Here is a 12817-nt window from a genome sequence, read left to right on the forward strand (position 1 = left end):
GCTGGTTGGCTGCATTGCAGGGAGCAAAGGGCATGTTTGCTGGACATTTCCACCAGGAAAGCTGCAGTCTCCCTGGAGGCTGATGTGTGTCAGCGATGCTCTCTGTTCACCTTACAGCACTGGCTTTTCCACAGAACATGTATAGGACTTTGTGAAAGTCCCTTGACACTTAATTTATACTGCTTTTTTGAGAAGTAGAAATTGGAGCCTTCCTGCTGTTTTCTTTCTCAGTACTTGAGAAGATACCACATAGCTCACCGAGTGAGTGTTGTGTGGCCTTGATACTGTATGGCTGCAGGGATGGATGTTTTAGCTGGGCTGGGAAGAGAACAGGAGGGTGCAGCATCAGGCTGGCAGCATAAAGGATGCAAGGCAGTCCTGTTGTGAACCTTACCTTGAGCAAAGAGGATCATTCATGCCTTAGTGCTCATAAAATTTACCCTGTAACCCCAGGCACCCTGTGAATTAAACCAGAAGTGCCAGAACTGTTACTCTTGCTGGGGAGAAAGGTGTAGATGAAAGCTTGCTCAGAGCCTAGCACAGCCCATCTGCACCTGCTCAATTATTTTGTGTCAGGCTCCTGAAGCTCAGCTGATGGTTATTTTAATTGCACACCAACCCACGATGTCACCGCCACAATGCTCTGTCAGCCAAACCAAAATAGGGAGATCTTTTTGTCTTCAGCCTGGCTTGGCTTGGTTTGAGTGCACTTGGTAGCTCTACCCTGCATTATGTGCTCTTCAGGACAGAAAGTCAAAGTGGGTTTGTGAGTGAGTCACTTTTCTTCACTTCCCTTTTCAAAAGAGGTGTGACAAGCCATGTGCAGTGAAACTGAGTGCCTGTGTGCATTTTTGTTCATCCTTTCCTGAGCCCTTTTGCTGAACCAGAACTTGGTCACCAGAGGAGTCAGCTCTCAGCAGAAATGTTATGTGGGCTCGGTGTGTGGTGTTCAGTAAGTGATGACAAAGGGGAAAAGGGCATAAGTGAGGAAATATTTGAAACACTGAGACACAGACATTCCATAAGGACAATGACAGGAGTGACATGAGAAGTAATGGGGCAGAAGGGAGGAAGAAAGTTTATGCAAACAGGAGTATTTCCTGGCAGTGAGAAGGCAGGGTTTTTAATTCCTTTCTGCATTATATGTGTAGCATTGGCTCTTTACATCCAGACAGGACAAGAGGCTGGAGTGTGCTCTGGCTGGAAATGCTCCTCACAGAGGGACTGTTGCCACTGACTTGGCACATGGTTGGGGTAATGCTGGTCTGGCTCAGGGAAGCCTCCCCTGGTGTGGATGGAAAGCTCTGCACAGCACAATGACTTTGCACTGCAAAAGCAGCTTATTATATCTCTCTGTTCTGGTTACAGCAAGCATTACTTGTAGCATCCTGGTGCAAAGAAATGGCCTCTCCTTCTGCTCTGGTATTAGTTTTGTTATTGAGGTGCTGGCTGGTGGCATGGGAAGGATTTATGACCTAAATTCAGCAGCAGCTCGTGGAGCCTTTGGCAGTGCTGCTGAGGTGAGGTGGTGGAGCACAGCACGGAGCAGGCCTGGGAATCTTCCAAGGCACCAGGGTGTTGGCTTTCCAAACACCAGGGTGTTTTCATGGCAGGCAGAGCTCTGCTGTTCTCAGGGCTGTGCTCTCCTGCAAGCCATCTGCCTGGCGCCAGGTTTCCAGAGGAAGTTGGTTGGGAAGAGGCTGAGCTCTCCTGACCTTAATTGCAGTGCTGGAAGGACTGAGTCCTTGGCTAGGGCTGCACAGCCCTGCCTGGATTCCACACATCCCCGAGGCAAGGTGGAAAAAGCAGGTTTGTCTCCAGCTCACTGCTCAGTTAGCTGGTATTCCAGGCAGCTGGCATTGCACACAGCATCAATTCTGGCTGTGTAACAGGTGAACTTAACTTGGTCCTGATTTAACTGTTCTTTTTTTTACTTTTTCTCGTTTTTAAGAAGCTGAGAGTATGCAATATCACCTGAAGGTGATATTGTTCCCAAAGCAAAAAAAAACAATTACCTTTACTGACCTGGAGCTCATTTAGTGCTTTCGGAAAGGAGAAAAGGCTGCCAGCCTGCTTCTTCCTCATGCTTTGCAATGTATATGAACTGTGGGCTCAGATACCACAAAGCAGTTTGTTTCAAAATGATGCAGGGAGCTCTGCCTCCCTGTCCTTCTGGTCTCAGAAGCCAGAGACTTATTCTTACCCTTGTATGCCAGTGTTGTAAATCTGTAGTTGCACTTAGGGCTGTGTGCCAACTCAAGGTTGTGACAGGAAAGGGAACATGTATTGTTAGTGCTGTAGCTTTACTGATTTGTGACTTGTAGATGGATGTGGAATTTTGACTGATCTGGGGCCAGCTTTGGTACTTTGTGTTCCCCAGAGCTGACTAATAAACCTGGAGAACTTAAACACAGGAAGCAAGGGGGGAGAGTCCCCGTGAGGAGCTTGTGGAGCAAAGGAAAAGGGTTTTGAAACAAACCAACAACCTTGGTTGGGTAGAGGACAGTTGTTCTTGCAGAGCAGCTTTGCAGGGCTGGCAGCAGCTGAACGGGTGGCTGACAGGAGTCTTTGCTTGCATCCTAGCAGCCACCTTTCTAGGGAAAAGGAAGCTGATAGGAATCTGTGCAAGAATTGGAGCTGACTGCAGGCTTAATTCAGATACCTTCTGCTTCGACTGCAGCAGCTGGCAGGGTTTCCATCAAGGCTGGGAGGCTGCTCAGAGGCCCATCCTGCTGGAGCTTGGCTTCTTTTAGTATCTGATCTGGAGGAATAAAACCTGGCTGGTTTGAATGTGCACTGCCACTGTTGTGTGCCCTTTCAGCTGCCGCTCTGGTGCAGCTACAGGCCATGGAGCAGTCTCAGGGTTGGCTCTAGTCGTCCAAAGGCTGAAGAGAAGGTGGCATCTCAGGGGACTCTTTATTCTGCTTGTTTTTTCCAGAGGTTATTGTTTCTCTGTACAACTGCAGGTCACTGTCATGTAAAAGCACACTGTGGGGTTGGAGAGGAACTTGAACCTTTTTTTGGCACTTGGCAGCTTCTGTGTGGGTGTGAGGTTTCCAGCAGTCAGCCTTTTGTAAAGCAGTCACTAAACTGAGTCAGGGCATGAAGCTGTACCAGAGGGGTGTTCAAACCTCCCTTCTTGCATCCTGTCTCCCTTGTGTTTATCTACATTATCTTTCAGGATTAAGCTAGAGGAGAACCCTGTGAGAGCTGACACTTTGCATTATCTCTGCTCCCAGCTGCCTCTTTGGAGCTGCTGTGTGAGGTTATTCACCACAGCCTGAGGGCTGAGAAATGCTGGTGAAATATCTGCAATCCAGGGTGCCATGGCTCCTGAAAGCCATCCTGAACCACAAAGTGGGCCTGCCAGCTCTCTGCAGAGAAACTGCTGAACTGAACAAGGGGTTTAGCTGTGCATTCATCAGAGAATGAAAGTTTTGCCTATGTGGGAAACAGTGTGTGTCACAGAACAGAAATTTTGCTTATCCGGGAAACTCAATGTGTCCTTCTGAAAGTTTTGTGTGGTGTAAAATTAGTTAAAATGCTGAAATAAAAGCTGAATTAAATAGATAAAACAACAGAATCCAGTGATTGCTATTGGAGATGGGTGTGGGGTAAGGGAGTGTACTTACAGTGCAAATCTCTTGAGATGCAAGTTCCATGGCCCAGCAGTTTTCCGAGTGGGTGGCTGTTTTGAGTTGCACTTGATAAAAGACTTTTTCTATTACCCCTCCCCTACACCAATTTTAAATGAGTGGTGTTGGGTTTAAAGCTGGGTTTAAAGGTGCCATGACATTCTGTCTGCAAAAGAAACAAAAAAAACCTTCCAGAAAAGAGGTATTGTGTGATCCATGGGGCACAGCTAAAGGTGTGTCTTAGAGCTGCAGTGGTGCTCACGGGGCCTGTATGGGCCAAAGATTTTGACCTCTCCTGGTGAAGGCAACTCCAGCCCTGCTCTCCAGAGATGTGTATGGTAGTTTGCCTTTGGGGTAAAGGGTAAAGCACAGCTGTTGGACTCAAGTGTTGTTTGTTTTGATGTGGTCCATGGTTGGGAGGTAGTGGTTAAAACTGACTTCTAGGAAAACTCCCTGCCTTTATTGTTGGTTGTTCCATTTGCACATGTGGTATTAGCTGAGTCAACTGAGGCTGTGTCCAATGCTGGACAGGATGAACTACACAAACAGCTTTTGTTCTCACTGATGGTTGAGATTATCTTCTTCCATACACAGACTCAGTTACAATCTCAGATGTTGTGAGTGAAGGGTTTGGCTGCCTGAGGTCTGCTGTTTGCCTGTGGTGTCAAACCAGCCAAGCCATCCCTACCTTGAAGTTTTTGTAGTAGAGACCCACCTGGGTGTTACTGGTGGCTCCACAATGCAATGGCTGAGCTCACTGGTGGTTTTTTGGGTGTAGGCAGTCCTGGACAGGTAGATGGACACTGGAACAATCAAGAAATTTCTACAGAGCTGAGAGTTACCTGAGCCTGGCAGGTAATGACTTGCAGACATTAACACATGTCGTATCATCTATCTGCTCTCTGCTTTAAAGTGTTAATATATTCTGTGTGTTGAGCCCCTGCAATAGAAAGCAGAAGCTGTAACAGCAATGTTGGCTGTAGGACTTGGAAGTATTGGACAGCTCTTGTGACTCAGGGTACTCTGTGTCTGGGGACCCAACTGGACATGGCTGAAAAGGGTGAATTTTCAAAGCATGGATGTCATTACTTCTTAAGGCTCAATGCCATTTTTAGGTACATCTGAAAGTCTTGGCACAGAGTGGCTGGAAAGCTGCCCAGTGGAAAAGAACCTGGGGGTGCTGGTCAGTAGCCTGCTCAACATGAGCCAGTGTGTGCCCAGGTGGCCAAGAAGGCCAGTGCCATCCTGGCCTGGGTCAGTAGTGGTGTGGCCAGTGACTGTCACCCTGTTCTGGGCACTGGTGAGGCCACACCTCAAATCCTGTGCTCAGTTCTGGTTCCCTCACTACAGCACAGACAGAGCTGCTGAATGAGTCCAGAGAAGGGCAGTGAAGCTGGGAAGGTCTGGAGCACAAGTCCTTGAGGAGCTGGGGGTGTTTAGCCTGGAGAAGAGGACTCAAGGTTGACCTTATTGCTCTCTACAAGTCCCTGGCAGAAGGTTGCAGCCAGGTGGCCATTAGCCTCTTCTTCCAAGTACCAAGTGATGGAACAAGATGAGTTTTGTCAGGGGAAGTTTATATGGGATGTTAAAAAAAAAACATTTGCATAAGAGTGACCAGTGGTTGAAACAGGAAAGTATTTTGGAGGAGATGCTAAAAAGATGTGTATATGTGGCACTAAGGGGCATGCTTTAGTGGTGAGCTTGGCAGTGCCAGATCAGTGGTTGTACTTGATGACTTAATGTTTTTGTTCAACCTAAGTTATTCTAGGGTTTTGTGATTGAAATGCACCAACTCAGCATTTCTTCTGGAAGTCGAAGAGATTGTTTTTCATATTTTTGACCTATGGGTTCTGTTAAGCTTTGGGAATAAGAGGACTTGCTCTTATTTAGAAACATTGGAGATGAAACCAGGTAGGGTGGAATTATCCAGTGATGAAAAACATGGAAGGCTTCTGTAGAAAAGCAGAATGATAAATCTTATCATATTTTGTGACTGAGGCTTGCTCAAAGGATAACCTTTTGAGGTGCCTTGTGCTATTTTTCCACTATCTTGAGTATCTCCAGCTTCCTGTTTACACTGCAAACACATCACCTTCTGCTTTGAGGTCTTCAGCAGATACTCTCTCAGCTTTGGGACTGGTCTATGGTACAGTGTGCAGGCTTCTTTACAGAAGTGAAATTGCCAAACTAGTAGCTCGGGGAAGGCACTTTGTGAATGTTGATGATTTCTGTCCTAAGGCAGGTTAAAAAAATGTAATGAAGTTCTGAGGGTTTGATTCCAAAATGCATAGTCTTCCTTCTTAAAGCACTGTTAGGCAGGTGAGAGCTTAATGTTGGAGAGTGGTGCAGACAGAGCACAAAAATCTCATGGCCTTGACCTCAAGGCATTTAGCTTAGAGCAGAGAGGATAACCTCCTTCCCAAATCCCAAGATGTTCTTAGCTTCCAGGCCAAGACTGCTAGTAAAAAAACATAGTGGTTTGGTGATTTATTTATTTTTAATTATTATTATTTTGCATGTTTACATTTTTGAGAATTAGGCTGAGACCTCTCAGTTTGGTTCCCCACAGAGTCACTCAGTCTCCTTGTGCTGCCTGACAGCTCTCAGCTATGTGTGATGCTTTGGTGCTGTGGCTGAGGAGCAGAAATTGTTCCCTTTTTCAGACTGCCCAGACCTGCTCTCTGTCTGGGATCCACCTTCTCCCTGCATGGTTTTCTGATTTCCTTGGCATGATGAGGCCCTGTGAGCAAGGCCCTAGGAATGTCATCTGTGTAACTGCAGCAGCCAGACATGTCGTAGCCAGCCTCTGTCAGCACCCCTGTGTGGCAGCAGGAGCTCCTGCTGTGATGGGAGAGGCAGGGCAGAAATGGGAATTGTTGAGGCTAGGCCATGTGTCTCACAGAGCAGCTCTGCTGGGGCTGGCAATAAACAACCCAGTTGCAGGTTTTATCTGCCCTCAGGGCAGCCCTTCACCTCCAGCTGGCTGGCTACTTGGTCAGGTTGGCTTTGTTTCAAGGAAATAATTCCCAAATTTTGATGGCTTATCTGGCTTGGAGTGGCCTGACCAGTCCCTGCTGGTAAGAGTCTCTAAGAGAACCCAACTTGCTTTCTAATCTGCAGGAATATACAGAACTCAGGCATCCTCCTGAGACTGCTGGCTTATAAAAGGCTGCATTTGATACTTGCCATCAATTTATCAGCTCTGTAGGCCTAAAACTGATTTTTAGCTGATGATACTGCTTTTTCATGTTACTTTTGTCTTTCCTCTCCCTCCTGTCCTTTAGATTAGAATTCAAGAGCTGCAGATGCTCTAAACTAGGCATGACTCACGCCTAGTTTATTTTGTGAATTACCCAGCACACAGGACTGTCGGGAAAAGGCTGGGAGTGGAGGGGGTGGGGAGCAAGAGATGGTTTTTAAGACCCAAAAGGAAATGCTTGGAACATGCATCTGTGGTCCCTGGGTCATTGAACTGGCATGGATCCTGGACACGTTACGTGGGCCACGTGAACCAAGGGGGCCCTTGGGACCCACGCTGGATGTCAAAGCATGATGTAAGACTTCAGGCAGAGTGAGGGGGGTGTTTTGCTGTGAACCTTGCTTGACAAGCCAGCAGGGGCTGACCTCTTGTTGAGACAGTGCACCACAGCACCCATTCCTGGGTGTTACCTACCTCTTTGTCACACACCTGAGTATCACTAGCAACATCTAAGGCTGTCTTTGCTCCTCTCTGGTGGTTATCTCCATCTGTTTGAAACAGTTTGGGGTGTTAGAAATGCTGAGCTGTGGAGCTGAGGTAATGCTGGAGAAAGTTAGTTATATGGGTGGCAGAATATAAAATGGAAGAGGTTATTTAATGAAATTTTGCTGAGCTGTTGTACCTAGGGACTTTCTTATGTCAGCCATAAAGGCAGGGCTGCAGCCACGTTTCCAGGAGCCTCAGATGCACCAATACACAAAAAGCATATTTCCAGTGAGAACTACCAGAGGATACCTGTGCTTGGAGATTGCAGAGAGGCTCTCAGGGATTCCTCAAGACAAGTGAGCTCCCTCTTCCATGCATGGATTTTGGATCCTATCACTGTTAAGGTTGATGCTTCTGCCCTCATCCTCCCCAGCTGGCACCACTGCTGGCCATAGCAGCCACTGGGATTCCTGGGCAGGCATTTCTTTATTGACAGTTGTGCCAGAGTGTTTTTCTGGTCTGCTCCCTGCTGTGCCAAGGTAGATTGGCTCAATCAGACTTGGTAAACCTGTTGTGAATGTTCCATGCTTCACTGGACTTGCCAATTGTAGCTGCTCTCATTGCACCCCTGCTGCTTGTTTGACTGCCTGGTGGCTCCCAGCCAGGGCCCAGGGATGGGAAGTGAAGTTAATTTGCAACAGTGAAGGTAATATTAATCTCACCTTTCATTTTTTAGACATACAGTTAGGAAGCAAGGAAATGGATTTCTTTTCCCTTAAATACAAAGCCTCTCAGAGAGGAGGAATTGAGTCTGTTGTCCTTGGGGCCATCCTATTTCTCAGCACAAACCCAGTGTACACAGAACCTAGTAATGATTGTGCTGTACCCTGGTGAGACTGGGCAGGGAATGAGAACTAGTGCTGATGAAACTTCATTTCAGACCATGCCTGGCCTGTCCACATCTCCAGTAATTTCATAGTTGCCTCATTGTTGGATGTGACTCTTCAAGGGTTGGTTTCCTTGGCCTCACTTGCAGCTGCTGTCATGCTTGGCTCGGTGCCATGGGTACTGGGTCTGATTGTGAGGGAATGTTCTGCACTGCCATCAGCCCCAAATCTGCTAGGGAGGTACAGGTGTCCCCATCCTTTGCCACCTGGCTGGCTGACAGCGCTTCCTTGTGTTCCTAATGGGATGTTCTCATCTTCCTTAGCACATTGTTCTCAGGCTGATGGGACTTGAGGATAATGTGCTCACATGGGTTGGAGGCAGCCAGCCCAGCCAAGTTTCTGACACTGACGAAAGGTTTCTTGTGCTGCCTGCCCTGCCAGCAGCCACAGCAGGACAAAGAGAGGGCTGTGTGCTCAAGCTGTCTGCTTGGGTTTGTAACAGCAGAGTGTGTGCAGCCAAATGGCTTCTTCAGCAATGCTCAAATAATTCCAAATGTGTGAACAAACCCAAGGCTTTCTGCTGCCCCACCAGTCTGCTCCATGCTGTGTCTGTCCTCTGTGAGATGGGAGCACCAGGGAACCCAGACACTGAGAGGTTTCCAGTGTGCACATCACTGGTAACTGTCCAGCTTCCCTCTCTCTGTGCTGGTGGGTCAATATCACTGGTTTAAGACCCAGCCCCTTTATTCATGTCCAAGCCCTGCAACTTGGTAGCTCATCCCAGGGCAGCATGCCCACTTGCTTTGTCAGTGTTGTGTGCATGTGGGACAGGCAGGGGCAGGGCACAGCCCCAGGTCTGGGTGCTGTGTGGCCATCTTAGGGATGGCACTGGGCCTAGGTGGCTTTGGGCTAGGAGTTGGAAGTTGCACCAGGGTACTCTGGCCTATATGTGCTTCTTGGCCCAGTCACTGAGCTTCAAACCAACCTAAACAGGAGCCTTTGTCCCTGCTTCATGTCTGTGACATCCAGCAGCTCTCAGCTATAGCCTGTAAGAACTGAGTGAGAATTTGAGGAGTTTGTTTGGACACCCATGGACTACTTCCAGCACTTCTCTGCAGGAGCAGTTAGAAGAAGCAGGCCTGTCTATGCAACACAAGTCTGTATGGACTTTGCCTTTTTATTTTGAGCCCATGCTTTCTTTAGGAAGTCTTTAGTGGTCTGTCAGTCCAAAATGGTTAAACAATCATTGCTGCATCATAGGAATATAGCTCAGTGATAGAGGTGAGACTTTTCTGGGGTTAGTGCAAGACTGTCAGAAGACAAGGAGCAGTGTTCCACCGTGGCACTCCCACTTTCTTGCCCATGTGCCAAGATGTTTCTGTAATGTGTACTTTTGCAAACAGAGAAGTGTGTTTGGTGTGGGTAGAATGAGTAAAAACAAACAAAAACAAAGTTGAAGTCCTCCTAGGCTCAAGTGCCTCTCTGGGGAGGGTGAAGCAAAGGTCTGCCAGCACCATCAGCACCATGACTGACTGACAAGTCAGAGCTCTTGAATACCAGAGGGATGAGAGCAGTGTGTGAGCCTGTGCAGGATGGCTTTGGGAAGGGCTAGGATGTACTTTTTAAAGCATTACTTGTAGCAGTGATCCTTATGCAAAAAATGTGTAGCTCTGAAATGTTCATCCTTGCTCCTGTGCTGCATGCCTTGTGTTGCTGGTCCAGCTGTTCAGGCAGCTGTGCTGAGGACTTGCTCAGAGACCTCTTGCAGTTAAAAGTAACACTTCCCTCCCATCCTACCATTCTCTTGTTTGTTTGTTTGTTTTTAAACAGTCAAGAGCAACTGCTGCTTCTTGAATACCTGGCAGTAATAACAGCCCTAGATTTGGGCAGACTGGCTCTGTGCTGAGGTGTCTTTGATCAGCTCTGAACTCATGGTAAGGCTCAAACCTCTGAGTTGGATGTGCTGGATGGTTCTTCCAGCAAGCCAGATGATGTTTCTTGTGAGCAGAAGGTGGTTGTTCCACAATCATTCTAGGAAGCTGAAGCAGTATTAGGGATCACAGAATTAGTCTCTAGGGCAAGATTCCCTTGCCCTGTCCTGTAAAAAGCAGGTGTTGGTGACCACCAGGCACTCCGTGTTTGTCACCTGGGAATAGCAGTGCTGCCTGTGACTCAGCTGTGGCTTTTCCAGATCTGTGGCTCAAGGCAACGTTTCTTTCTTTGTACAGAAATGGCCACTGGAAGCATTCCAATGCTATTGAGTTTCATATCATCTTGCCCTTTTTAAAAGAAGTTGTGATGAAAAAAAGCAACAGCAAAACCTTAATTACACCATCCAGATTTATTCATGCTTAAAGTGGGATCATATAACTGTAACCTTTGTCCTCATCTCCACCCTGCTGCGTGTCACTGTCCTTCCCTGAAGTGTTGCTCTGGCTGTTAGGAGTTTTTGTCATCTTAAAACACCTTTCAATGCAGACTGGACCAAAAACTCCATTGAATATGGTAAAGCATTGTCTGATTTCTTGGTACAGGCAACTAGAAACTCTTCCAGATATTTTGTGAGGACACCTGGGTGTGGAGTAATGTCTTGATGCCTCTCTAGTGGAGCATGTGCACCTGTGAGAAAAGGGAAGGCTTGTGGGATTGTGGTTTAGGAAATGCAGCTACTTTCTAATTTCATTTGTGGCAGTGGAAACATTTTATCTTTTCTGACTCTGAACCCTTTCACAAACAGGATCCTCATAAATTCCCCTTGTACTTTTGATACATTCTGGGGGTTTTGGGGTTATTTTCAGTTTATCTTTTAGGCTGTGCCTGTGCTCTGCTAAAGAGAAATCTTGGTCTTCCCCAGAGGTTTTGCCAGTGGAGTGCAGCAGGAGGAGTTTGTACTTCCCTTTGTGGCTTCAGAAGCATCTTGTCGTTCTCTGCTTTGTGATGTGTTTCAAGTGGGAGATATTCCCCTCTGTGGGTGCTGTTAAGCTTCTTAGCTTGTCACATTGAGGGAGAAATAAATGACAGACCTCTATAGTGTATTTTTTGGTGCCACTGCCTAAAACTCCCCTCAAAGCGGGCAGAAACCCCAGGTCTGGGAGATCTGTGAAAAGGGGCCCCATTCTGCAGTCAGGGGGACAGGTCACTGTCTGTCTTTGGTTCACAGAAAAGCTGCTGTGAACCTGCCACCAAAAGGCTGAGCCTGATGCTGTGTGTCTGTCCCTGTCCCAGTATGTGTGGCTTGTGTTTTGTTGCCCTACTGCCTATCATAACAAGTTAAAAATATACTCTGGTGTTTTTCTACAGTGTAGGTAGAGCATTCCTTTGAAAGTTCAAGTGGGAAAGTGATAGGCATTGGCAAAAATCTGCTGCTTTTAAACTGGTGCCAAAGGCAGTTCATCTGTTTCCCATTTCACTTGTCTCAAGGTCATTTTCAGCATCTTTTGGAGAAGCTGTAGTTATCCTTGCCCATAATGCTGTGACTGATCCCATATCTGGGTTCTAGGTGCAAATCCAGCATCTGCTTTTAGTCAATGAAGCTTACAAGAAACAACTGAAAATGATACCTGAGCTGGTAGAAATGCCTTGAGAGAAATGCAGTGAGAGCCATGGAGCTCAGTGTGCTCAGCTTTGGAGACGTGCCAGTGTGCACCTGCCCTTTGTGCCATGAAAATACTATTCTCAGACTCTTTAACCTGGCACAGAAAGTCACAGTAAACACAAATGCCTGCCCTTGGTTTTAGCTGAATGCAGTCAGTGTGGGCATTGGTAAAAATATATAATATATATTCTGGAATGCAGAATGCATTATATATTATATATATAATATATATTCTGTTGGAATGGAATGCAGAGCTTTGTACATAAGGTCTGATCCAGTGGTAGCATGGACTATTCTGTTCTTGAACTAGAGGTTGAGGAGAGAGTGGAGAAGGCATTTCATGCCAACAAGGACAAAGAAATAAACGCACACAAAAATAGACATGATGATAGGAGGCGGGGGGGGGGGGGGGGGGGGGAAACCACAATTCCAGACCTTGGCAAGTAGAAACTGTCAGAAGTTCATATACTCCCCTGGCTGCCATAGCCTGTTTGATGCTTTTTTTGTTTGATTTAGGTTTTTCTGGTGCTAATTCTCTTTACTTTGTTTCCCTGTTCAGTTTGTCGAGACTTCGCTATTCTGGAAGATCATACCTTGGCCCATAATTTACAGGAACAAGAGAGTAAGTAGCAACAATCTTCAGAGCAAACTGAAGCAAGCTTGTCCCAGCAGATAGCTGGCTTTATTTGATTTTGCTAAGAAAAATGCTTCCTGCTTTTATTCAATTTTTTTCCTTTTAATGGAATACATTTTATTATTGCTGTCTTCACTATCCTGTAGCACTACACTTCACTCTGCTCCAGCTCACATTGTACCCCAGAGATAGTTGCATTTTATATTTCAATTTTGAGCTCTCCTTTAGAGTTGAGTTTGTTTGTGCCGTTTATGATAAAATTGCATGTAGGAGTGCACTTGGGGTTTTGTTGCTGTGCAAGGTTTTTAGAAATGACTAGCAATTTTGGAAGCTTCAAGTTTTATAGTCTGACCTAAAGTACCACCAGAAGAGTCTGTTTGT

The 12817-nt window shown here is 46.6% G+C and overlaps 1 protein-coding gene across 3 annotated transcripts in view; it reads left to right on the plus strand.

Annotated features, from left to right (window-relative positions):
• Positions 1–12817, plus strand: part of CCDC50 (coiled-coil domain containing 50) — a 42809-nt gene that overhangs the window by 5596 nt on the left and 24396 nt on the right. For all 3 annotated transcript variants that reach the window (XM_059479698.1, XM_059479699.1, XM_059479701.1), the window contains exon 2: positions 12362–12424. In XM_059479698.1, the coding sequence (XP_059335681.1) occupies positions 12362–12424 (63 nt within the window). The remainder of the gene's footprint in view (positions 1–12361; positions 12425–12817) is intronic.

The sequence above is a fragment of the Ammospiza nelsoni genome, chromosome 10 (assembly GCF_027579445.1).
Source record: "Ammospiza nelsoni isolate bAmmNel1 chromosome 10, bAmmNel1.pri, whole genome shotgun sequence".
NCBI lineage: Eukaryota > Metazoa > Chordata > Aves > Passeriformes > Passerellidae > Ammospiza > Ammospiza nelsoni.